Below are 26,798 nucleotides of genomic sequence, written 5' to 3'. Positions count from 1 at the left end.
TGAGAGAAATGCCTGTAGTCCTCACTTTGGTCATTGTGAACGTTGAAGGAGATTTGTTCCATAGACACTGTATACTAGTGCTTCCTACACTTAATTCAACACAATGTTCTATTTAAATCCAGATTCCTTTTATAGTTTGCAGTGAAATGTGTTAAACCGTTGCTTAACGGGCCAGAAGTACAAGTCACTCTTTACTGAAACATTGTAGCTTTATATTGTAGGGTAGACCCTACAATAATACATTGTAACAAATTTGTGACAAGAACCCAACAATCATATGACTCTCTATGAATGAGCAAGCAATTTGGCAACAGTAGGGGTTGGAAAACTAAATTTTTTAACTCCAACAGAACCAGGATCAGGGAGAGGCGGCCATCTTTCAAGGAAAGTAAAGGTTGAAACCTAATCTTAAAAGTAGAGATAGTGTCTGTCTCCTGAATCCAAACTGAAAGCTGGTTCCACAGAAGAGGGGCCTGAAAGCTGAAGGCTCTCCCTCCCATTCATCATCTATCCCCAATATAAACTACATGTTTTTACCTCTTTCATCTGCTTGTGTGGGGTAAGCCCTGGTGATAGACACAGCACAGGACTGTCTTTTATGTTTGTAAGTTACCTTGTAACTTCCCACCTCTGGCTAGTCTCCATATAGATTGACTATTTAAATGGTTATAATTTTTATTTTTGTAAATTTGTCTTTTTCAGTGATTCACCCAGGAGCACAGTTTCCGCAATAAAAAACCTTTGTTTTATTTTTCTCAGGGGGACTTTCCACTCTTCCTCCCCACTCCAGAGAATACCACTTTGTGAACCAGAAAATGACCTGGACTGAAGCTCAGAGTTACTGCAGAGAACACTTCACTGACTTGGTCACCATTTACAACAGCGGCATTTTATTTAAAGACCGGGACATGGGAAGATGGCCTCTGCACCACCACATTCAGTTTTTTCTGTTTCACAGGTGAGGTCCAGAAGGCAAACACTGTAAGATCCTGTCATCATGTAAAACACTAATGTTTGTGTTGTTATATGTGGTTCATTTTTAGCAGTGACAAAGCAAACAGTGGTGAAAATGAAGCTTCAGTCAGAGGCAGACATGCACAGCACAGAGATCCAGCAGCAGGTTTCACAGCAGGTCAGCAGTTCAGTCACGAACACAAACTTGACACAAGTTCAAACTATGCTTCATGTTTGTCATCATCTGCACATTTTGTCCAGCTGTCAGGCCTCATGCTGTCAGAAGGACTGACAGACTTCACGATTCGTTGGAGGAAAGTCCAGAGTTACCGTGACGACCAGTTGAAGAAGCAGGATGTGGACGGTGGCTGCAAAACTTAAGACTGACTGGACTGAACCACTTCATGTGTGAAGTTAATAACATGCTGTGCTGAGCTGTCTCATCCTTTGAACCTTTCAATATTTCAGAGTGTAAAGTTCCACCAAAAGCTCATTTGTTCAGCTGCAGTTGTAGTTTGGTAGAAATTCTTTAATCAGAGGTCCACTCACTAGTTTTCCCTGATAGGCTCTAGTCTCTTGTTTTTGTTCTGCAGTGTCTCTTTTAAAAGCTTTGACACTGTCCTTCTGCTTTTGCTTTGATGGTTGATAACTATAAAAATATCAGCCATAAATAGGTCCATGAGAGCCCCAAACCTTACCTGACTTCAAATTTGATCAGGATATCAGCTGCAATGATTCTGGCTGTTCTCGTATCTGTAAAGTTAACTTCAATTGAACTTTAGTGGCTGGGAGCAAACTCTAGCATATTCAGAGTTATTGTTATGATAATAGTTTTTGCTGTCACGGTTCTGAGTCTTTCTGTTCTTGTGTTTTTTATATTATGGGTTATGTTTTGAGTCCTTTGTTGTACTGTGTTTGTTATTTCCCTAGGTTTTCAGTTATGGTTATCATAGGTTTATTTCTTAGGTTTTGTAATATGGCTTCCCTGTGTTCCATGTTATGTCTACTGTGCCTTTCTGTACCATGTTTCAGGTCCCTATGTTCTGTCTCCCCAGTTGCTGTTAAGTTTACATGTCTAGAGTTCAGTGTGTTTCCTGTTTTACTTTGAAGGTCCGTGTCTCATGTCAGTGTTTCTAGTTTTGCTTCCCTTGTCTCGTCCAGCCTGATTACTCCCAGCTGTGCTCTCCTTCTCTGTCTCATTACCTCGTTATCCCCCAGTATATTTAACCCCTGTGTTTCTCTTTGTCAGTATCATAGTCTCTCTCATGGCTGTGTTTCCCTGTGTGATAGTTATCCTTGTCTCAGTTTAGTTTTGTTATATTTTTTGTGCCGTTCTGCAATAAAGCAGCTTTTTGAGTTTAATTCCTGTGTGGTGAATTTTGCGTTTGGGTCCTTCTCCTGCGTGCACACAGCCGCGTTTTTGCCTTTTACCTTTTCCTCCCATATATGTTGGAAAATGTACCACACACTCCAGGTCTACTTTTGGTATTGTATCTTTCAGCTTCTTTCAAATTATATTTAAAAGGTTATTGATAGTGATGGGCAGATGAAACTTCATGAAGCACTGAAGCTTTTCATCCAATTGGTTCATCCCAGCGCAAAGCTTCTTGAAGCTTCATTTGCTCTAGTAGGACACCTACTGGACGTAAAAATATTAGTTGGCATGAATTTGAAGAGTGTGGCCTTTTGCACACAGCCTGTAAATGTCAACAACAAAAGGAGTGTGTAAAACATCTATATTGTAGTGATGGCAGTACACTGTGTATATTTATACTGGCAGTATGGAAAATGATTATTTGGAAATGCTTAAAATGGAAATGATCATTTACTGTGAGGTGAGGTGTGGTTGGGGTGTGGACAGTAGTTGTGCTTTTGTAACGTTGAGGTATGAACAGCTACACAGTCCTGCCTGTTCAATTTAAATTATGTAAAAACTACATTTTCACTTCTTTTATGACCTTTTTAGTGGGGAAAAAATAGCTAGGATTTAATGATTTAACAAATCTTTTGAATCATTTGTCCTCCACAATGCTAAATGGCTGGGAGTCCTCAATCACCATGCTAACCAGGTCTCCATCTATTGGAGATTGTTCTCTTGAGGAAACACAATAAAGACAAAGCACAAATATAAATATCACACATGTAACTTATAACAGCTGTATAATATTGTTATATCATTTAGTAACATTACTGCATGCTATATTATCATTGCATTTGATGGCTCACCTGGTCTTGCTCCACAATCGGTGCTCCCCTTATTCTCATGCAAAGCTCTGTAGTGCCTAAGCATGGATGAGGTGTTGTTATATCCCAGCTCCCTGGCACATAGCAAACACTTCACCTCCTTTCCTCCACAGTGCTAAATGGCTGGGAGTCCTCAATCACCATGCTGACCAGGTCTTCATCTATTTCAGATTGTTCTCCTGAGGAAAGCACAAATATAAATATCACACACGTAACTTATTACAGTTGTATAATGTTGCTATTAGTGATGGGTCGGTCGCAAACGAAATGGCTATTAGAGCCAGATCTTTGACGTGAACAACGCGAGCCGTGGTTTTTTTTTTTTCTTTCTCTCACCCTCTCTCTCACACTTTTTTCCCGCTTCACTCAGCATGTGAGCCTTGTGCTTTACGCTGGGAAGAGGGGGGAGAGGCGGTAGTTACACTGAGGCTACATCCACACGTACACGGGTATTTTTGAAAACGAAGATTTTCCGTTTTCATTAATAAAAAAAATCCCGTCCACACATAAAAGCCAAAAACGAAGGAAAACGCTGCTAGGAACATGCCACAGCAGCAGGTGGTGCTATATTCCTATCCGTGTAGAAATGTTGGCCAATCAGAAGTCTCCATCGAAAGCATACTAACGTACTGCATAGGCGTATGGTACGCTAGCTGCACAGTGGCTCAGAGGAAAGCACTCCAGGGAGTAATCAACGCTGCCCAAAGGACAATCGGCTGCCCTCTCCTCAAACTGAAAGACCTACACAGTTCCCGCTGCCTCAAAAGAGCCCATAACATCATAAAGGACACCTCACACCCTGGACACTCCATGTTCGAACTGCTGCCTACAGGTAAACGGTATAGAACAACATACACAAGGACTAACAGACTCAAACACAGTTTCTACCCAATTGCAATATCATGTCTCAATGCTACTAAAAGTAGATGACTTTCATTGCCCCTGTTGTCATTTGTGCCCTTGATGTTGGAATGCTTTCAGACACGTTTTGTTGGATGCGCTAACAAATTGACTGAGTGATTGATTGTTTGAGTGATATATCAACTAGGTCGTATGTTGAGTGTCTGTATGGGGCCTTAGGCCTGGATTGCTTGGGTGTATTTACTGTATGAGAACACTGTATTTTATATGTATTTCTATCTTTTATATCATATCTATTATAGTTTTTAAGTATTTATCTTTCGTGATGTTGCACTGACCGGAGACATCTTTCAATTTAATTGTACTTGTGACAATGACAATAAAGAATATTCTAAATTCTAAATTCTAAAGTCAATAAGTCTGGGTGGGAGTAAACAAAGATGGCGCATAGAAGCAGAACTGAGTCGTATGTGTGGAGGGACAGTAACTGTGTGTATATGTAAGCATTTAAACACTGCAGAGAGTAAAATTAACAGTAACAGTATTTTGTCTACGTCCGCCATTGTAGAAATTCATTTCACCGAAACAATAACGTGGCGCACAGTGTGACGTCAAAAAATGAGCACACCTTTAACGCTGCGTTTTCTCTGTTGAGCTCATCCACATGTAAACGCAAAAACAGAGTTTTTAAAAATACCCGGGTACGTGTGGACGTAGCCTGAGTAGCACAGGAACAGAGCAGGAGGGAGAGACAGAGAAAGAGCCAGGGACTAGTGATGTGCGGATCGATCATGAAATATCGATTCCTCCCATACCAATCATTTATGTTTGAGAATCGATTCTCACATTAAAATATCGATATATTAGTAATTTAGGGTACACTCAGAAAAATAAAGGTGCCAACTGGAACCAAAAGTGGTTCTTTAGACTGATGCCATAGAAGAACCTTTTTTGGTGCCACAAAGAACCTTTCACCAATGGTTCTTTGAAGAACCTTTTCTTTCAGTGGTTCATTGAAGAACCTTTAAAGGTGCCGCAAAGAACCATCAAGAAATGGTTCTTTGGGGAACCTTTAATGGTTTTCCAAAGAACCTTTTTAAAAACGGTTCTTTAAAGAACCATTTTAAATCTTTCAAAATAAAAATGTATCATAAATTGAATTTGAGCAGGGTAAAATAAACACGAGCACAGCATAGACATATATTAATGGTTTATTGTCATTTTGTAGTTACCAAAAGACAAAAAGGCATTTTAACCCTCAGCACAACATCACTACTAATACATGTCACATATTAGTGTTTTAAACAGTAATAATTAAATATATTTGCTATACTATAAATAAATATATATAAATACTATAAATGGTAAATGGTAAATGGTAAATGGCCTGTATTTATATAGCGCTTTTACTAGTCCCTAAGGACCCCAAAGCGCTTTACATATCCAGTCATCCACCCATTCACACACACATTCACACACTGGTGATGGCAAGCTACATTGTAGCCACAGCCACCCTGGGGCGCACTGACAGAGGCGAGGCTGCCGGACACTGGCGCCACCGGATAACACAACAATTAATACATGTATTGTTTAATTAATAAAACATCAGAAAGTGATAAAACACATTAGAAATAGCAATAGCTTCATAACAGACCAATAAATCAACACATTTTCATCAGCAGATGAAATAAAAATGTTCAATAAAAATATTTCAACAACAAGTTTATGATTAAAATGATCAATGAACTTCAGCCTAACGCTATGTAATGTACGTTTCATGTTGTACTCATGGTCCTTTGTTAGTCCAGTTTAAGATAATGTCTTGCTCCACAATCGGTGTTCCCCGTTTTCTCATGCAAAGCTCTGTAGTGCCTAAGCACGGATGAGGTGTTGTTATTACAGTGGGGCAAAAAAGTATTTAGTCAGCCACCGATTGTGCAAGTTCCCCCACCTAAAATGATGACAGAGGTCAGTAATTTGCACCAGAGGTACACTTCAACTGTGAGAGACAGAATGTGAAAAAAAACCCCATGAATCCACATGGTAGGATTTGTAAAGAATTTATTTGTAAATCAGGGTGGAAAATAAGTATTTGGTCAATAACAAAAATACAACTCAATACTTTGTAACATAACCTTTGTTGGCAATAACAGAGGTCAAACGTTTACTATAGGTCTTTACCAGGTTTGCACACACAGTAGCTGGTATTTTGGCCCATTCCTCCATGCAGATCTTCTCGAGAGCAGTGATGTTTTGGGGCTGTCGCCGAGCAACACGGACTCTCAACTCCCGCCACAGATTTTCTATGGGGTTGAGGTCTGGAGACTGGCTAGGCCACTCCAGGACTTTCAAATGCTTCTTACGGAGCCACTCCTTTGTTGCCCGGGCGGTGTGTTTTGGATCATTGTCATGTTGGAAGGCCCAGCCTCGTTTCATCTTCAAAGTTCTCACTGATGGAAGGAGGTTTTGGCTCAAAATCTCACGATACATGGCCCCATTCATTCTGTCCTTAACACGGATCAGTCGTCCTGTCCCCTTGGCAGAAAAACAGCCCCATAGCATGATGTTTCCACCCCCATGCTTCACAGTAGGTATGGTGTTCTTGGGATGCAACTCAGTATTCTTCTTCCTCCAAACACGACGAGTTGAGTTTATACCAAAAAGTTCTACTTTGGTTTCATCTGACCACATGACATTCTCCCAATCCTCTGCTGTATCATCCATGTGCTCTCTGGCAAACTTCAGACGGGCCTGGACATGCACTGGCTTCAGCAGCGGAACACGTCTGGCACTGCGGGATTTGATTCCCTGCTGTTGTAGTGTGTTACTGATGGTGACCTTTGTTACTTTGGTCCCAGCTCTCTGCAGGTCATTCACCAGGTCCCCCCGTGTGGTTCTGGGATCTTTGCTCACCGTTCTCATGATCATTTTGACCCCACGGGATGAGATCTTGCGTGGAGCCCCAGATCGAGGGAGATTATCAGTGGTCTTGTATGTCTTCCATTTTCTGATGATTGCTCCCACAGTTGATTTTTTCACACCAAGCTGCTTGCCTATTGTAGATTCACTCTTCCCAGCCTGGTGCAGGTCTACAATACTTTTCCTGCTGTCCTTCGAAAGCTCTTTGGTCTTGGCCATGGCGGAGTTTGGAGTCTGACTGTTTGAGGCTGTGGACAGGTGTCTTTTATACAGATGATGAGTTCAAACAGGTGCCATTCATACAGGTAACGAGTGGGGACAGAAAAGCTTCTTACAGAAAACGTTACAAGTCTGTGAGAGCCAGAGATTTTCCTTGTTTGAGGTGACCAAATACTTATTTTCCACCCTGATTTACGAATAAATTCTTTACAAATCCTACCATGTGGATTCATGGATTTTTTTTCACATTCTGTCTCTCACAGTTGAAGTGTACCTCTGGTGCAAATTACTGACCTCTGTCATCATTTTAAGTGGGGGAACTTGCACAATCGGTGGCTGACTAAATACTTTTTTGCCCCACTGTATATCCCAGCTCCCTGGCACATAGCAAACACTTCACCTTGTACAAAAGTAACGACAGCTTAACATAAATTGTATTGTATCTGCTCCTTTTCTTGTTAGGGCCCGAGCACTAAAAGTGCGAAGGCCCTATTGTATCTGCTCCATTTCTTCTTCTTCTTCTTCTTATTCTTCTTCTTATTCTTCTTCTTATTATTATTATTATTATTATTATTATTATTATTATTATTATTATTAGGTCATACCCATTGTGGGTATGACCTACATGTATGAAAGTTGGTACACATATCTAACGTTAGGAGACACACAAAAATGTCTGTTATGGCCATGTCCTAAACCCAACAGGAAGTCCGCCATTGGGACGTGAATATGACATTTTGGCTCTAATTTTGCCATTTCCATGCCTCGAACTTTTTCGAACTCCTCCTTGGAAATTGGTCGTATAAGCTTCATATTTGGTCAGTTTCAACTACACACCTGGGCCATGTTAAATTGCGGAGCTTTTGAGTTTTCACAATATGGTGAGGCCGTGGCGCCATGGCGAATTTCGATGACTCGCCATGAAAATCTTATTGCCTCTCATTCTGTCATACTTTACCAAATTTACCACCATCCCAGCCTTGCTATAATGGTCCAGTTGATTCACCTTTTATTGTTTATTTTATTTTCACTTGCTGAATACGGGACAGACTTGACTGGGGGAAAGAAGGGGAGAAAGAAAGAGGGAAAGAGAAACAGCTGAGAAGAGGGACGGGGGAGAAGGGCAAAAGACAAAAACCAACAGAACGGGCAGAAAAAAAAAGAGAGAAAAAAAATGCATCTATCGATCACCTGGATCACCTGCTGAGAAAGAAAAAAGAAAACAAGCAGAACAGAACAAGAGTAATAGAATAAACAACATCACAATGATATATGGGAATATGACAGTAAATACTAAATATTAAACATTATTGTGCAGCACATAAGATCAACAGAACACAGTGTGCTTTGAGGTAGGAGCCAAAAAGGGTGTAGTTTGTGGGTGTGATCACCCGTGTGTACACCTGTGAGCATGGACACGCTTGTTTTTTTAAAAGGTTCCTTCATGTAATGATCTGCTAGAGGGTGTGGGGGGCCACAGCCCCGTCCTCCAGGGCATGAAGCAGGTATGGAGGAGATCAAAACTCCAGACATCCAGAGGCCCCCAGAACACAAGAGAGACCAAGGAAGACCAACAGAGGGGCAGCCGCGCCACTGTCCCAGAAAGAGCTGAGGAGAGTCCCAGATGAGGGCTCACTCAGCAGCCGCGGAGCAGAAGCCAGGGGGAGTTGCAGTGACGCGCCCGTGAGCTCCGCTGGCAGCCAGCTGTGCCTGAGTGACCGAGCCCCAGGCCGAGAGGCCGGGGGCACCACACCTCCGAAGTTGCCCGAGCAAGCCCCAGGCTCCAGGCCCCGATAAGCAGCCGCCAAGGAGTGAGCCGGTGTGTACCTGGACGCCCATCCCCGGACACAAAGAACCACCAACGCAACCACCAGTGCAGCAGCGCCCCCCGGCCCCACAGAGCCCGGGACAGTCCACCCAACCCCACCACAGAGAAAACTGCACCCACCCCACCATCCACTCATCTTCCAGACTACATAAGACAATAGACGCCCAGGCTGAGATCTTCCTCCACCTCTCCTGTATCTCCCCCTCCTGGAGAGAGAGTTCCTGAAGAGAGGAAAGCTCCTGCAAGATGTGACAACCTCCCCCACCAGTTGAAGAGCCCCCCAGGTGGCTCGACGCACCGGCGGCACCCTGCTCCAGGGCTGGGCCCCCATGCACCCGCCCGCCCACAACCCCGGCAACACACCAACCAGGACCCAAGCCCCCGAGGCCCGGCCAGGGCCCAAGCCCAGAGACGGAGCGCCCCCAGAACCTCACGCCCATCCCAGACCCACCCAGGGGCAGCCAGGCTACCAGGTCAGTAACCCACGTCCGTCAGCACAGACCCTCCCCTAGCCCCGCTGCACGCAGCCACGAGGAAACAGTCACCTGAGAACCAACAGAGCCTCTAACTGGACATGACCGCTACCCCGGGTTGAGCCCCCCAAGGAAGATGCCTCCGGGGAACCCCCCGACGCCCTAGGCCTGTCCCTACCCCCACACCAATCACAACAGTGAAGGCGGGACCAAACTATGACCCCCCCACCCCCACTAGGTGATGGAGCTGATCAAAGGAGCCCAGAGCAATTGATCTGATGTGGTGGCAGAGGCTGTATCAAGACTAATGTAATCTAATAGATAATTTCTATATTGGTTAGAATTAAGATTATTTTTATTTTTCCAGTTCATGTTAGCTGGTGCTTAAATGCATGAATTACATCAATGTTACATTACGGATGTGCTGGTTTTAGGTGTTTGGCGTGGCTCGGCGCGCAGGGGTGCGAGGGCCCTCATAACGCTGCTTGCAGCTTTAATTGTTGTTGTCTTCTTTATGTGCTTTCTGCGGTTTAATTCCTGTTTTGTGCTTTGCAAATCAGCAGCTATTTGCTTAAATGGTGCATCAGTGTAGGTAGGTATGCAAAAAGATAGGAAATAGGGAGAGGAGATAAACAACGTGATACAGCACTTTTGTAATTCCAACTCAGCCACTACTGAGTAAATCCAGTGAGACTTTTGTAGTTAGACTATCTCAATTACTCTGCTACAACCAGCATGATTTACATTTGTTTTTAAGGTCAAACAACCTAATTTCAGTGAAAAGCTTTTTTTCATTCAAATAAAAAATTTCCACGCACATTGTTACATAAATTTTATTATTAGCAACTGTACTTTACGTTAGTTAAAATAAATTACACATAGCAATTCCACTTTGATATTAACATTGTTTAATACAAAACCAATGTTCAAAATAGGCCCACTTCAAAAAACTTCAAAGAAAAAATACGTCCATACAAAAAACATTTCCTCTTGAACTTGATTCCAGCTCTGTACTACTGTGGGCTTTACCTTTGGGCTAGCTTTTAGACACTCCAGCTCCAGAAATATCTTTTTAAACACCTCAAATGTGTTTTTCAGTTCTTTGACGTAGCTGAGGTTGAGTGCATAGATTAGCCCTATGAGCAAGACCCAGGCTCTGGGAATATCCGCATGTTTCAGGACTCAGACTTGTTCCTTTTGAAACATTCTCATAAGATATTTAAGTTATACCCACTTAATACTGCTATATTTTTAAGTGAAGGGAAAATGTTTATGTACAGCTGATACATATTTAAGTTCAGCCAATTTTTCTTATTTTGATTTTGAACAACTTCTTAAAATAAGACTTCAACTCATTTTTATCAAAATGTTAAAAATTCTCCTAATTTTACACTTTCCTTACTAACGCTTTGGATATTTCTTTAGAGTTAAGAGACATACATTAAAACAGTAAAAAATAAAATAAAATATGGAAGCATGTTAGTTTATCAGCCTTCTTTTGTTTTGTGTAGCTCCATTTCTTACTTAACAACATGATTTCACATTTGTTTGTTTCTTTAGCTTAACTCAAGTGAACTAGAGATCATTAAATTAACAACTACAGTCCTGATAATTTCATTTTTTTTTCTTCTCTTAAACTTGTATGGTGTAGATCATTTGAGCTTATTTTTCTATTATCTATCAAATGAATGAGTCTTTCTGGGTTATACACTAACTGGTCTTACTGCTGTGAATCAGGTGACATCGCTACAGATCCATGAAATTAAAGCTACTTTTACACTAAAGTTTTTTTATTTGTTTTGTTTTTTCTTTCTATGCAAGTTTGAGGTCCGTGTTATAATCAGAGGTATTCACATGTAAAAGGCCTGAATGTGACTTCCACAATCTAAAAAAGAGCAGCTGTAGTGGAAACAGGAAGGTTTATCACCTCACATGATAAGAGACCTGACTGAAAACTCCAGAAAAAGATATATTTAGCTAAACTGGTATTAGGAAGTAAGTTATACGATAGTGAATATTATATAATTATATTCAACAACAGTAAAAGGTTCAATCCCAATGTCCCTACTCAGATATGGAAGCTCAAAGGTGTCTCAGAGTGAAACTGAAGGATTACATATGGTTAAAATGATTCTAATTCAGTGAGTATACACGTTTCATATCGGTATAGTCTATAACTATATTATTTTCTGTAGCCCACATAATTTCAGTTACATAAAACATGTGAATTTCCTTTTGTATACTGTATAGCCTGAATAATAAATACATATGTACCTTAATGAGTATAAAATCCTGACAACATGGGGCAGTTCATTTACAAACACAAGTCTAACTTAAGTTTCACACTGGTCTGCTTGCATTTATGCAAAATGTCAGAAATCTGCACTGTCATAACAAAAATTAAAGGGTTACTTTGAGGTCCAAAATATAATTGACCATTTCTGACCACCTTTGATTTTACCTTTATTTTTTGATGTTTTGCCTTGTTTTGTATCATTCTTTTCAGTACAATCTCACACTTATTTTTTCATTGACATACTGTATTAACACAATGAAACCATATAAAAAACACAAAATTCAAGGAGTAGTACATTTTTTTACTGTAAAAACCAAAGACATATTTAGAAAAAAATTACAAGTTGAAATGCAAATATAAATTGTAAATTTTGAAAACTTGTGCACAAATTTTGTAAACAACAAAGTTCGGAGTAAAAATACAATGATGCCAGAAAAGAGTATTGCACTTAGTGTTATTGCACTTAGTGTTATAACACTTAGTGTTATTGTGTGGATGTGTGTGTTTGATCAGTTGGAGACTTTGTTGTGGAGTCTGACAGCAGTGGAGAGGAAAGACCTGTGAAATCTCTCCGTCCCACACCGTGGGTGCCGCAGCCACTGAAGGAGCTGCTCAGTGCTGTCACAGTCTGCTGCATGGGGTGGGAGATGTTGTCCATCAGGGATGACAGCTTAGCCGCCGTTCTCCTGTCACTCATGACCTCCACTGGGTCCAGAGGGCATCCTAGAACAGAGCTGGCCCTTCAGATCAGCCTGTTCAGTCTCTGCCTGTCCCCGGCTGAGATGCTGCCGCCCCAGCAGACCACACTGTAAAAGATAGCTGAGGCCACCACAGAGTCATAGAAGGAGTGGGCCCTCCACTCCAAACGACCTGAGTCTCCACAGCAGGTACAGCCTGCTCTGCCCTTTCCTGTAGAGGGTGTCTGAATTATGAGTCCAGTCCAGTTTGTTGTTCAGATGAACACCAAGGTACCTGTAGCTGTCCACAGTCTCAATGTCCATACCTTGGATGTTCAGTGGTTGCAGTGGAGGATGTTTGTGCCTGCGGAAGTCTACCACCAGCTACTTGGTTTTACTGGTGTTAATCTGGAGGTAGTTCAGCTGGCACCAGTCCACAAAGTCTTGGGTCAGTCCTCTGTACTCTTTGTCATCCCCATTCCCCACATTCACATACTGGTGATGGCAAGCTACATTGTAGCCACAGCCACCCTGGGGCGCACTGACAGAGGCGAGGCTGCCAATACAGTGTTTTGTTTTTTGTTTTTTTATCATAATTCTGGATTTAGTGGCCTGTCATTAAAATCTAAAAACTGGTGTATACTTTGAAGGTTGAATTTTCAACACAAGCTGAAATAGAGACTCAGTGTGGCTGCAGCTTAATGCTATGTCAGCTTAAATCAGTCATGTGATTTGGAAGTGCGGTGTGTCTGTGGACCCAAGAGAGTTAATAACACTCACCTTCATTCCATTTCCAGAATGCAGCAACCAACCACACAATGTAGAGTTCATTGTACTCTAACTAGCGTTACATCCTTTTAATCCTTTTTTTATGGAGTGAACCACCACTCCCAACCACTAGCACTTTATATAGCCTCTGTGGAAATTATCCACACCCTCACTTATCTTAACTGCACTACTGTATAGCTCTGTGTAAATAATCATTCTGTACATACGATAATTTTTAACCCTACAACAAATGTAGTTTTTTTTTTATTTCAGGGTCTCATAAGCCTATACTGGTGGTTTTTAAAAGTTATCTTTGACTTTATGACTTTCTGTAACATTTCTGGGATACTTAGAACTCGAATTGCACTGCTGGAAATAGTTTTTCCTGCAGGGTATAAAAATTGGTGTATTTCAAAAATAAAACTCGGAAGACACTCAAAATAAATTTCCTGTGGTAGGAAACTATTTTGTGCAACTTTTTTGTATTTACAGTTTTGAGGGATAAGCCTCTTAAATTTCTCTAACTAGAAATATATGTTAAAAAAAACAAAAACGATTTTCAAATTTTTTGTAGTTTATTGCACTTTTGTGCAATTTATGTTGTTACTATGCACTTAATGCATATATATTGTTAAAATTTGGATTATAATGGTTGTATTGATGTATAGCAACTTGAAATGCTCCCAAAAATGGCTCCACAGCATCTAAAAATATAATATCTGGCGGACTTGGTTCTATGGTAGGTCTTAAAGGGTTAAACAAATAGACATATTTTTTTTTACCCATAAAAATAGATGTTCAAAATAACACAAGGTTTGCCCAGTATCAGACAGAATTGTGAACTCCACTCTGTAGAGTGGACAGTCATAATGAAGCAGTTCATTTTATTTTGCAAATTCAAGCTGTTCTTCATATTTTTGACCACCAGATGTCACCAGAGATAACTGTGTTGAAAAGCTTTGGGTAATGAACTGTTTTTCTACTCAAGCCTCAGAAAGCTTCATTTGGCCATCACTATCAATATATCACTTGCTTTATTCAGAATTCTACCTGAACCTCATTAGTCTCCACCATTAAGAAATAGGTTAGACCAAACAACACAATCTAAACAAAGAAATGGGAATAAAGGTCATTCATCCAATTGACAAACTTAATAATATGGGTAAATGGTTTGAAAAGTAAAACACTGCATACAGTACAACTCAAAAGCTTACTTTAAAGAAAATAAACAATACTACACAAAAGGAAAAACCCTTCATTTGGTTGTATCCAGGGATGCAATCGAAGATATCATATCCTTATATAAAGAGGAAGTGCTTGGTCGCCCCTTCGCACACATCTGTTTTGGATTTAGGCCTAGAAGAAAGGGACAAACAAAGGAGTGTGTAGCCAAAGCAATAAACAAACATAATGTACCAGAAATTTACCTGTCAACAGTAGAAAATTCAAATCACCTGATGGTTGAGTAGTATTTGTTTTAAAAGCGTATGCATGGATGTAAAATGTAATATGATGCTACTACAAACAAACTGAGGATGGTATCTAGAGCAAAGTTACACCAGCAATGTCTAAACTAAAGCATTATAACAACTGTAAAATAACATGAAATAAATTAGAAATATTTTTAAAGGACAAATGGTGAATAAGTTCAAGCCTACCACTTTTTCACAGTTTTATGTAGTGTGATAGTTTGTTTTTACTGCCTTGGAGCAACTGTGACCTCATCGTTTTCTCTGGGATTAATAAAGTATCTCAATACAACCCTGATGTACTCAAACTGCTTGGTTATAGATTTTAGGTACTTACATTTAACAAAAAGGCCTTAATCTTCAGTATACAGTTAGGATCAGCAAAGTTTTGGGCTGTTATCACATTGTTTGATGTGGTGAAAGTGCAGCCCCTAGTTTAGGCTTAAATGTTTCAGACCTTGCCAATAAAATTTTTGTGAGTAAACCTGGAGAAGTGTCAGCTCAAGATATTATTGTTGTCATTGCTGTGGATATTTACCTGATACACTGACTTGGTGAGTAAATGTTTACTCTTATTCAAACTGATTTTGTGGCTTCTCTTAGTTTAGCACCAGGTTTATAATCTTGCTAGCTAGTTAGTGTTAGCCTAGCGGTGCTGCTGCCGCTGGGCTCATGTTACTTAAAAATTAACACCACAGCCTTAAAAACCTTACATAAAAATATGTCTGTGAAATTTTCTGTTGATTGTTTGAAATAAAAAAGTGAGATAGGAGCCCAGACAAAATTCTTCGGGAGGTGCAGCCGTTAGGGGTGGGGTGTATTTTCAATCCATAGCCATAACTAAGTAGCTATATATATCGTGTTTAACCTGAGTAGCAAAAGACCGCAGGGGGTTTGAAAACAATACGCCACGAGTTAGTTGTGCTCGCGGACTCTATCAAGCCTTGACCTCCCGCTCAGCTGTCCCGCTGGTGGATAACTCTCCGAAAACGTGGAAGCACTTTTGCAAATATGTGATATTTTGATGAATTAAGTAGATATTTGAGCATTGCACAGCTACATTCTCATCTGAAAATATCTTCAAAGGTTATTTTGTGACCCAGAAAGGGTAGTCTGGGGAAAAGGAGGATCGCATTTGTCGGCCGCGGTTGTCAGAGCCTCTGCGTACTTGTAAGCGCGGCAATGGCGGAGGAGCGCAGCTAAAAAACCCTTTAAATATTACTTTTTCTGGGTCACAAAATAAACTTTTAAGATATTTTCAGGCGAAAATGTAGCTGTGTAAAGTTCAAACATTTGTTCGATTTATCAAGACATTTGATATATACTTATAAGACATAAGATATTTGCAAAAATGCTCCAACGTTTTCGGAGAAGTCTATTTTTTTCATGCTTTGTGTCAGGTTTTGAACATCTGTGGCATCTATCAATGTCAAATCTAGCCTTTCTTTAACAACATAAGCAAACTGCTTTTATATTTAACTGACTTTTCTGTTTTATTACATTTTAAATAATAATAATAACAATAGTATTTATTTTGTTAAAAAATGTGTTTAAAAACAAGTTTTGTTGTGAAAGCTATAATCCAGATTTGTAATTAGTAATATAGCTTGTCCTTCTAAAGAATTAAGTTAAATTCCACAGTTGAATCATAAGAAACATGGTGTTACATATAATCCCTGCCATATGTTAGATCTGATCATTTTGCTTATTAGAAACTTTATATATTGGAAGTTAACTTTTAACAAGCATGTAATGATTATATTTGAATTAGGTGGTCTTTTTTCAAACACATATCTCTTCAGGCCTAAACTGACCGTGCCGATACCACACATTCAGACACAGTAGTAGATGGTGTTTTTAATACTGTATGTGTTAGTCTAATTTGGTTGTATGGGGTCTACATTGACCTTCTGTGTTGTAAGTTATAGTGATTGCACAGCCATTAAGGATCAAATCAGCTTCTAAAAAAACGTTCTGTGTTTTCTCCTCTGCTTGCTTCTTACTGTCTTTGAGGCTCGGGACCAGCACTTCTGCTGTTGTAAGTATTTTGGTTTTCCAATATATTAGTCACTGTCAGTGACATTTATATTAATCAGGCTGAACTTTAATCATATGGAGAACTTCAAGGCATGTTGAGGATGTCATTTAACCATTTATATCAGTGTTGGATCAAGGACACGTCTAAAACCTGCAGGACACCAGCCCTCGAGGCCTGGAGATGGACACCCCTGACCTATGTTGTCTGTTCCTAGAACTTGTACAAGCTTAGTTTAATAGGAAACAAATGGAAATAACTTTATTTTCCTAATGATTTGCATTATGATGAGACAGAGTCACCTTTTGGTCACCTTCACGTTTCTTTAAGCCCTGAGGCCTATCATTTTCATTTCAGGGAAACATTGGTAGGGTTACATGATCATTGTTGGTCAGTTGATTGTTGGTGAATGTATCTATTACATTGTACATTCCTGTAGAAAGAACAGAAGCAACATTAAAAAGATAAAATAAAATCCACTGTCCTCGGGCCCAGAAAGGTGTCTCATCCTGTTGTCAGAAAGTAAACTTGTATTTGTGTTTCAAATAGGGACACCCAAATTCTGCAGAAAGCTCACTCCCTTCAGGTGTCCTTATTTGACAGTAAAATATGTGTGAAGAACAAAGGGAAAAACTCTTTGAACATCAGCTTTAATCAGCAGATGAAAAGATATGTTGTCAGGTAAGTCATTATTAATTTATTACTCTGATTTAAACATTTTGAAATAGACACGTTTTGGGTGTCCAATTGTGTCAAGACTAAAGATCTCTAAATTATAGATTTTAAATATTCAAACAGTATTGCATATAATTAATTTAGACATGTGCACCAAACTATGTACTAAGAAACCTATTATAAGGACAACTTGTTTTACTGGAGATAATGAATGTTAAAATTGGTGATAATAATTATGGTACAATAATAATCATGGTGACTATATCTGTTATACAGATGCCAAGAATGGAAGAAACCTGTTTACTGCTCATCCTGCTGCTCTCAGGTCTGTGATATTAATATCTTAAACATTTGAAATATAGTCCATGATCATAATGAGATAAACTGATGTCATTCGGGTAATCAGATTACATGATAATTTTTTTAATGAGATATTTATTAACACATTTAACACAAGGACAGAGAAAATCTGCATTTTCTGTTACCACAATACCTGCATTCATTTTAAATGTAAGTTCTTTATTTTTTCACATTTAGGTTTTTGATTTATTGAAAATTTGGAAGTTTATTTTTGTAATAATAAATCTAACGAACTTCATGTTTTGGCTGCTTCATTGGGGATCAATATGTATCTGCTTCTAGTTGTTTTTCTCCTCGTTCTAAAAATTACTGATATTAACCACATCCTGATGTATTGCTGGTGCTGGTCCTAAGCCCAGATTAAAGAGGAGAGTTTTATCACGATGTTGTATCAAGATGCCCAAATAGACTGGTTCTTACAGTGGTATAAAATATTGTTTGCGTTCCCTCCGATTTTCTATTTTTATGTTTATCACACTTAAGTGTTTCACGTCATCAAACTAATTTAAATTTTAGACAAAGATAGCACAAGTAAACACAAAATGCAGTTTCTAAAAGGAAGATCTTTATTATTAAGGGGGAAAAAATCCTGTGTGAAAAAATAATGGAACATGAACAACAAAGTAATTAAGATCTCTCAGGGCTGTAACTTTTTGCCACAGTGGTGCATCTAACTTCTTTTCTTAGGTGAACCAGCACAAAAGTTAAGTGCACCCAAATTTTTCAACCGCATTGCTTTACACCGCAGTTTTATGTGTTCACTTTTTTGCAGGGGAAAATTGTTGTCCATACAGACAATATTAATTTGTAAATGATTAACTAACAATCTTGTCAACACAAAGATCTTTATTTGGAGCACAGTTCTACAAGAAAGAGAAGTTACTTAAAAAGTGCTTGTGCTTTAATAATAATAATAATAGTAATAATGGATTGCATTTGTATAGCACTTTTCGAGAACCTCAAAAGCAGTACACAACAAACAGTTCTACTATTCATTCACTCTCACATTCACACACTGGTGGAGGCAGCTACAGTTGTAGCCACAGCTGCCCTGGGGCAGACTGACAGAAGTGAGGCTGCCATATCGCGCCACCGGCCCCTCTGGCCAACACCAGAGTGCTTTGGCACTTTTTGGCAATATTGTAGACAATGTTAAACTTAAACTTAATCATCACATCAGCCTCCTCTGACGACTGGTTTGCTGCTGCCTGCCGCGGAAAAGCAGTGTGGAGAGAGGACATTTGGGCAGTGCATTTATTGCTGCATATAATGTTTTCTGGCTTTACTGTGCTTTTTCAAAGTTCAGAGGCTGATGGCTCCATGTCAGAGCACTGGCTATGAATTTCAGACAGATCAGGCCTTAACAGAAAAAGTTATGAAAAATTCTTTTCATCTTTTCTTATTACCCACAGCTACATCCACTTCAGTTGGGGTTAGGCTACTCACTAGGGCTGGGTATCATCACTCATTTCTATAATCCATTCGAATCTGATTCAATTTTGCCTCAGACAGCCAAAAATATTATAATTCTGATCATTTATCAGTACTGACACTTGTGAGACTTGATCAGAGGTGTGAGCATCACAGCAGTTTCCTTTGTGTCAAAGTAACTGAGGATAAAACAGAAAAACATGAAGGAGATTTTCCTGGCCTGGCTTTTCATAGCAGATAACCTTAAAAATATACTGCAGTAGATCAAAAACTGAAGAAAACCATGTATAAATAAAAAAGAAGAAAGACAGTGGCCGACAGCGCTGTAAACAACGGTAGACTGCTGGGTAATAAGCAAGTGAATAATTCAAAAAACAGAGATTTGAGATGGGAAACTGTTCTTAAAGTACACAGAGAGGGAGAGCTGTGTATGAAGTGTGATTTTCTCATGGTGGAAGCAAAACAGCAAAAGGGAATTAATGACGATGTTTATCAAATGTGAAGCGTAGTTTGGATCTTCTTTTGCCTCTTGTTCAGTGAATTTTGGTTGGAGAGAGACAAAACCTGCAGCATCAGAATCTAGCGCAAAAAGGATGTAAACACAAAGCGCGGTCCCGCCCCTGACCATCTCTGATTGGTTTAGTCCAGAGCTTCCCAAAGTGTGGTCCCGCCCCCTAGGGGGGCGCAGAGCCATTGCAGGGGGGGGGGGCACAGTATAAAAAGGAAAGAAAAAAAAACACTTGGACACTGCTAGCATAATTGACAGATTTTTGACGGGCACCCACACAAATGCAAAGCAGGAGATGAAGCATCCCTGAATATGAATACGAATACTTTTCTTGTAAAACAAAGAAAAAAGTTTAAGTTCGGGAACCACTGGTTTAGACCATGATATGGGCATAATGTGTCTGTTGTTGACCACACGGAGACTTGCAGAATTGCGGAGACTGTTTTTTTTTTTTTTTTACTCAAACAGCTGCTGGTCGCACCGGTACCACCTAGTATTTTTTTTTTTTTTGAGGCACCACTGAAAAATTAAGTCGCACTTTAGAACCCTGTCTTTCAGTCTGGAAAAGGACAAAAGACTAAAGCTGTAGGCCTCCAGCAAACCAAAGTGAGAGCCATTACACACAAATGGTGAAAACACAGAACAGTGATGAATCTTCCCAGGAGTGGCCGGTCGGCCAGAATTATCCCAAGAGCACAGCAACGACTCATCCAAGAGATCCAGTATGTATTCTGAAGGAACGCACTATGTAGCACTATGGAACGCCAGGACTGACATAATGAATTAATTAATACACCATTAAATAATTAATTAAATGTGGCAATGACTAATTAAAATGATAAATAATTAATTAAATAAATATTTATTACGCATTTAATTAATTAATTAATTATTGACATATTTAATTATTATTTAATTGTGTATTAATTTAATTAATTCTGGCAGACCTGAGCTCTCATCATAAATTTATTTTATCTGTCAGCCTCTCCCATCGAACTCAGGAGGTGGGGTTACCGCTGATCTAAACCAATGAAACCATTGCCTTGGCCTGATGGCCTTTTCTTTTGGAAGGTATTTTTGTTTAATAATCAGCGTGACCTGTGTTTAAACTTTATTAAAAGGTGTTTCCGCGAGTTAGTAACTGTTTGCTTTAACTGTGCAAAGGTTGTTCGACACTATGAAACACATACGGACTTCATGATGTTCGGCTAATATTTTTATCCATCCATCCATTCGCTTCCGCTTATCCTTTTCAGGGTCACGGGGGGCGCTGGAGCCTATCCCAGCTGTCATAGGGCGAGAGGCGGGGTACACCCTGGACAGGTCGCCAGTCTGTCGCAGGGCCAACACACCGGGACAGACAGCGATTCACACTCACATTCACACCTAGTGGCAATTTGGATTATCCAATTAACCTATCCCCACAAGTTGCATGTCTTTGGACGGTGGGAGGAAGCCGGAGTACCCGGAGAGAACCCACGCAAACATGGGGAGAACATGCAAACTCCACACAGAAAGACCCCGGCCTGATGGTGGAATTGAACTCAGGACCTTCTTGCTGTGCGGCAACAGTGCTAACCACCGTGCCACCGTGCTGCCATATTAATCATGAGGGTAAAGGGTCCTGTACACCACGGAGAGAGGTCAGCATATCCATGATATCTTCAGCTCTATGAGTTTCCCAACTCGGTCACATGAAAGTGTTGGCAGCATCAAACTAATCTAACGGTCATCTACGAATTCACATTATTTTAATGAAAATCTTCTCTATTACTGTCAACAATTCCTGTAACATAATACATAATAATAAAATCAATAACATAATACACTGTAACAGAGATGAATGCATCAGTTTGTCACAGGTCAAAGTGGAATGAAATTGATTGGTTGAACAGGTTTTCGTGATCTGTGTTATCTGCATTTTCGTCAGTGTAAGAGACTCAGCAGCAGATTAGAATCAAGTATAATAACTTTTCTTTTTTTTTAAATAATTTACCAAATGAATACACATTGCTCCTGTGACAATACCAGGCACTATTTGCGCAGAGCTCTTGCAAAAAAAGAAAGAAAGTGAAAACGTGGCATTTCCAGTTGATTTATGACAGAAACGATCAAACCTGCTAAAAACTTTGAGTTTGTGTTCCCTCAGCTGCAGACTCGCTGCTATTTAAATGTTTGAGAGCGAAGATTAGATACAAAACACACGTCAAACACAGACTACGTAGCCTACACATTTGATATGAGGTCAGCACGTATAGTGGCTGCGTCCTGTTTTAAGATCATATATGTAAAATTGTTGTCTGACCTGTGTCGATACAGCCGCTAAGAGTCCGTGGTTACCATGGTTACTGCAAAAGCAGCTGTGAAATAAACAGCTGACACTGCGGAAATAACATGTTTAGTTTTAAAGACGCCTTCCTGCCTTTAGTCTCATTCATGAGCAGTATTAGTTTTCTTCTCGTTTTTTATGTCACAGAAACACAGAGACACAAGACCAGTCGGAAAGAGATGATCGTTCGGTGAAATAAGAATCTGTGTATGCAACATGTGGAACACGGAGAGTGGAATATGTAAACAAACTGGTTAACGTATAAAACAAACAAACAAACAAACAAACAAACAAAAACTGTTAGGATTGAACACCGGGGCTGTGAGCTTGGTGCACTCTGTCAGCTGACTGTTAGCGGAGATAGTGACATCTCTGAAAACATCTGAGCAATTTTTCAAACATGTTCTATGTTGACAGCCTGACCAGACATGTGAAGATTAAGCCACTACATTCGCGGCTAAAACACTATTAAAACTTTATGCCGCCGCCATTGCTACCTGTGATTTGAAATGCATTCTGGGATACCTGGCTGCCCCAAGTCCACACAAGCAATCAATTATCTAGGATCAACTTACTTTTCACGGCAACCAATCAGATGTTAGAGAAGCTGCAGTGGCATATGTCAGTATAACAGGTTGGTAAGAGACATGTAGAACCCATAAAAAGTAGTTTAATTAAAACATAATTGTTTGATTAAATTAAAACCACGGGTAAACCATATGAACTCAAGTGAACCTACAACTCACATGAACGAGCTGTTATCGGGACAGGTGCACACATACACACACGCACATGAACCCACACGGTGGGTGAGGGGGTAAGGTTGAAAGAAACGTTTCTGGCTAGGTAGCACAGCTCAATACCTGGGGTTCCTCCTCCACCTCTAGTTATTCTCCATATAGTTTGACTATTTAAATGGTTGTAATTTTTATTTTTTTAAATTTGTCCTTTTCAGTGATTCTCCCAAGAACCCAGTTTACACAATTGAAAACCTTTGTTTCATTTCTCTCAGGAGGACTTTCCACTCTTCCTCCCCACTCCAGAGAATACCACTTTGTGAGCCAGCTGATGACCTGGACCGAAGCTCAGAGTTACTGCAGAGAACACTTCACTGACTTGGTCACCATCTACAACAGCAACATCAACCAACTGCTTTTCTCAATTTCACCAAGGCTCAGTACTGGGGCTTGGATAGGGCTCTATGATGATCGTTACAGCTGGAAGTGGTCCATGGAGGGAAAACTTTTATATGTTGGCAGTACACATGAATTTTTGATCTGGGCTAACGGACAACCAGACTGTGCAAATGCAAAGGAATACTGTGTGGCTCTTCAGGGACAAACACAGATGGATGATAGACCCTGTGGAGCTTCTTACCCTTTCCTGTGTTACAATGGTAGGAAAAAAGATTTGTTGGCCTAGTTATCTCTACAATTGTGTGAGATTTATGATGTGTTTTTCAAAATTCATCATTTTTTTTAATCTTTCACAGCCAAAAACTCAAGTTACATCTTAGTGAAGGAGAGCCGCTCCTGGTCAGCGGCTCAGTCGTACTGCAGGACATACCACACAGACCTGACCAGTATAAGAAGCAAAGAGGAGAAATCCAACATCACGCTCACTTTGAATGGATCAGGGGTTCAGTATGTGTGGATTGGCCTCTACAGGGATCCCTGGGCCCCCTGGTCTGACAACACAACCTCCCCATTCACTAACTGGGGGTCTTCTGAGCCTAACAATGGAAATTCAATTGAGTACTGTGGAGATTTGAATTTACTGACAGGGGAATGGTATGATTGCTACTGTGATGTCAGACTCTCTTTTTTCTGTTTCACAGGTGAGGTCCAGAATGCAAACACTGTAAGATCCTGTCATCATGTAAAACACTAATGTTTGTGTTGTTATATGTGGTTCATTTTTAGCAGTGACAAAGCAAACAGTGGTGAAAATGAAGCTTCAGTCAGAGGCAGACATGCACAGCACAGAGATCCAGCAGCAGGTTTCACAGCAGGTCAGCAGTTCAGTCACCAACACAAACTTGACACAAGTTCAAACTATGCTTCATGTTTTTCATCATCTGCACATTTTGTCCAGCTGTCAGGCCTCATGCTGTCAGAAGGACTGACAGACTTCAGGATTCGTTGGAGGAAAGTCCAGAGTTACCGTGACGACCAGTCGAAGAAGCAGGATGTGGACGGTGGCTGCAAAACTGAAGACTGACTGGACTGAACCACTTCATGTGTGAAGTTAATAACATGCTGTGCTGAGCTGTCTCATCCTTTAAATCTTTCAATATTTCAGAGTGTAAAGTTCCACCAACAGCTCATTTGTTCAGCTGCAGTTGTAGTTTGGTAGAAATTCTTGAATCAAAGGTCCACTCACTAATTTTCCTGATAGGCTCTAGTCTCTTGTTTTGTTTTGCAGTGTCTCTTTTTGACCACTTTGACACTATCTTTCTGCTTCTGCTTTCACTGTTTGATAACTATAAAAATATCAGCCATAAATGGGACCATGAGAGCCTCAAACTTTACCTGATTTCAAATTTGATCAGGACACCGGCTGTAATGCATGCTGGATGTCCTCGTATCTCTAATTATCTCTATTGACCTTATTTTCCACCCTAATTTACGAATAAATTCTTTACAAATCCTACCATGTGGATTCATGGATTTTTTTTTCACATTCTGTCTCTCACAGTTGAAGTGTACCTCTGGTGCAAATTACTGACCTCTGTCATCATTTTAGGTGGGGGAACTTGCACAATCGGTGGCTGACTAAATACTTTTTTGCCCCACTGTAACTGAAGAAAAAAAATGGCATTTACTTCCAGGTACATTCTGGTGCTGATACTTCAGGTTTTTGTCCTTTATACCTCTTCCTTGAAGGGCATGAGTTGTAATACACGGTCCAGCTGTGTGTAAATTGTGCTTCATTTGTATAGTTTACACACTCAGCCAGCGGTGGAACTGTTGCTGCAGCTGTTGGTGCTGATGTCAGAAGGAAGAGGATCTATCTATTTAACATTCATGGTGTGAGTAAGACTAAAAACACACCCTCACATAATAAAAGTATTTCTGCTGCTGTGATATTTTTGTTAGTATATTGCCAGGGAAGCGTGACTGAAAAGTAATGAGTAAATAAGTGCTAGCAGGATATTGTATGGAATGAGAGGAACTAAATGTAAGGCAGAATTCAGTTTAAAAAAAAAAGCGAGCTATTTATTTCAGGCTGGGGAAAGTCATTAACAACAAAGTCCAAAAAGGTGAGCAAAGAGAAGACCAATAAAGCATGAGGGAAAAGAGAAACACTTGGAATAAACCAAGAATACTTCTAAGAAACTTAAGCCAAATGCATCATTTGCACAGTGCCAGCTACACTTCCTCATTTTAACCCTCAGCTCCAGGTTCTCTATATCGTTAGCTTCATAGCATAATTGCCTAAGTCATTTGACTAAGTCAATGACTTAGGCACTTATGCTATGAAGCTAACGATATATAAAATAAGTTCAGACGTTGTGGAGCTTTAACCTCAGCTGACGAAAACTAAGAATGCACTTTAAACTGTCGAAGAAAAGGCAACAGTTCAATCAGACTAAATTAGAACTTGTGATTTTTGATTACGTTGAACCCTAAAATGTATCGTCTTTGTCATGTCGTATTATGTTGTAATTTCATTGGCTGTCAGAAACTGCTACACGTACATGATCCTCTGTTGGTTGAGTCTAAGGCTACGTTCACACTGCAGGCGAAAGCGCATCAAATCCAATTTTTTTTACCCTATGCGACCCATATCCGATCATGGTGTGACAGTGTGAACGGCACAAATCCGATATTTTCATATCCATCTGGGTCACTTTCGTATGTGGTACTGAATCCGATACATATCTGATGTTTTAGAAAGCGACTGCTGTTTGATGGTCATGTCGCATTAAATCCGTCTTTTACGTCACTGACACAAGACAGACGCCAATTATCAGCTTTGACAAGATGTAGTGTATACTGTTATTGATGCATCTCGGCTCTTTCTTTATACTTGCACAAAAAAACGTTGACTTCCTGGTTCTTTTAGATTTGTGTATATCTAAATTCTGTTTCATTTGTTGTGCCGTAAACTTAACCAATCTGATCTATTGCAGCCATCGCCTCTCTTACCCCTGTGTTACATATTCACATAATCTTGTGAATATGTAGGTGGCTAATGTTTAACTTGGACATATCACTTATTTTTTGGTTTTTGGTTTTTTTGTATGTTATTTTTAAGAGGACCTGTTTTTGTTGTTGTTCACTTTGTTTTTAGCCAGCAATATTTGATCGACATTTTATTTGGTCACTAAACTGCCAATTCAATTTATTTCTAAAGCACCAAATCACAACAACAGTCACTTCAAGGTGCTTTATATTGTAAGGTAGACACTACAATAATACATACAGAGAAAAACCCAACAATCATATGACCCCCTACGAGCAAGCACTTTGGCGACAGTGGGAAGGAAAAACTCCCTTTTAACAGGAAGAAACCTCCAGCAGCTCAGGGAGGGGCGGGTCCATCTGCTGCAGATGCAAAGACAAACAAGAAGCTCAGCTTCTAAACAACATCACCTTGAAGGCTCAACTTCTTCCTGGTGGTTAATGTTGTGGAGCAGGGAAATTATTTTTATGCTGTCCTCGCCCTGAGTCTCTTAGTTTCACCAGCTAGACAGCGAGATAACGATGCTCCAATAACCAGACTTATTTTCCTTTTTTGCGCTGATTT

General features: G+C 39.9%; 1 protein-coding gene and 1 long non-coding RNA gene across 2 annotated transcripts; both read left to right on the top strand.

Moving 5' to 3' along the window:
• The first annotated feature begins 911 nt into the window (after nt 1-911).
• On the top strand, nt 912-1,284 carry LOC113019764 (uncharacterized). Its single transcript, XR_003272076.1, has 3 exons — nt 912-958; nt 1,044-1,132; nt 1,216-1,284. It is a non-coding gene; the product is annotated as an uncharacterized LOC113019764 (long non-coding RNA).
• A 2,457-nt stretch (nt 1,285-3,741) lies between these two features.
• Nucleotides 3,742-24,681, top strand: LOC113015630 (uncharacterized). The gene is made up of 5 exons (XM_026157691.1): nt 3,742-4,030; nt 23,059-23,223; nt 23,539-23,883; nt 23,969-24,057; nt 24,141-24,681. The coding sequence occupies exons 1-5, from the start codon at nt 3,742-3,744 to the stop codon at nt 24,264-24,266; spliced, it is 1,014 nt and encodes a 337-aa protein (XP_026013476.1). The 3' UTR covers nt 24,267-24,681.
• The last annotated feature ends 2,117 nt before the right edge of the window (nt 24,682-26,798 follow it).

Source organism: Astatotilapia calliptera, chromosome 3 (assembly GCF_900246225.1).
Source record: "Astatotilapia calliptera chromosome 3, fAstCal1.2, whole genome shotgun sequence".
Lineage (NCBI taxonomy): Eukaryota > Metazoa > Chordata > Actinopteri > Cichliformes > Cichlidae > Astatotilapia > Astatotilapia calliptera.
Note: the sequence above shows the minus strand (reverse complement) of the source record. Positions and strands in the feature narration are given on the sequence as shown.

What these genes read in the sequence shown, in the direction of transcription:
- LOC113015630 (XM_026157691.1), top strand. Translation starts at nt 3,742, where the DNA reads ATGCCACAGCAGCAGGTGGTGCTATATTCCTATCCGTGTAGAAATGTT. An exon ending in CTCTTTTTTCTGTTTCACAG is followed by an intron (nt 23,884 to 23,968) that starts GTGAGGTCCAGA and finishes GTTCATTTTTAG; the next exon opens with CAGTGACAAAGCAAACAGTG. An exon ending in AGCAGCAGGTTTCACAGCAG is followed by an intron (nt 24,058 to 24,140) that starts GTCAGCAGTTCA and finishes CATTTTGTCCAG; the next exon opens with CTGTCAGGCCTCATGCTGTC.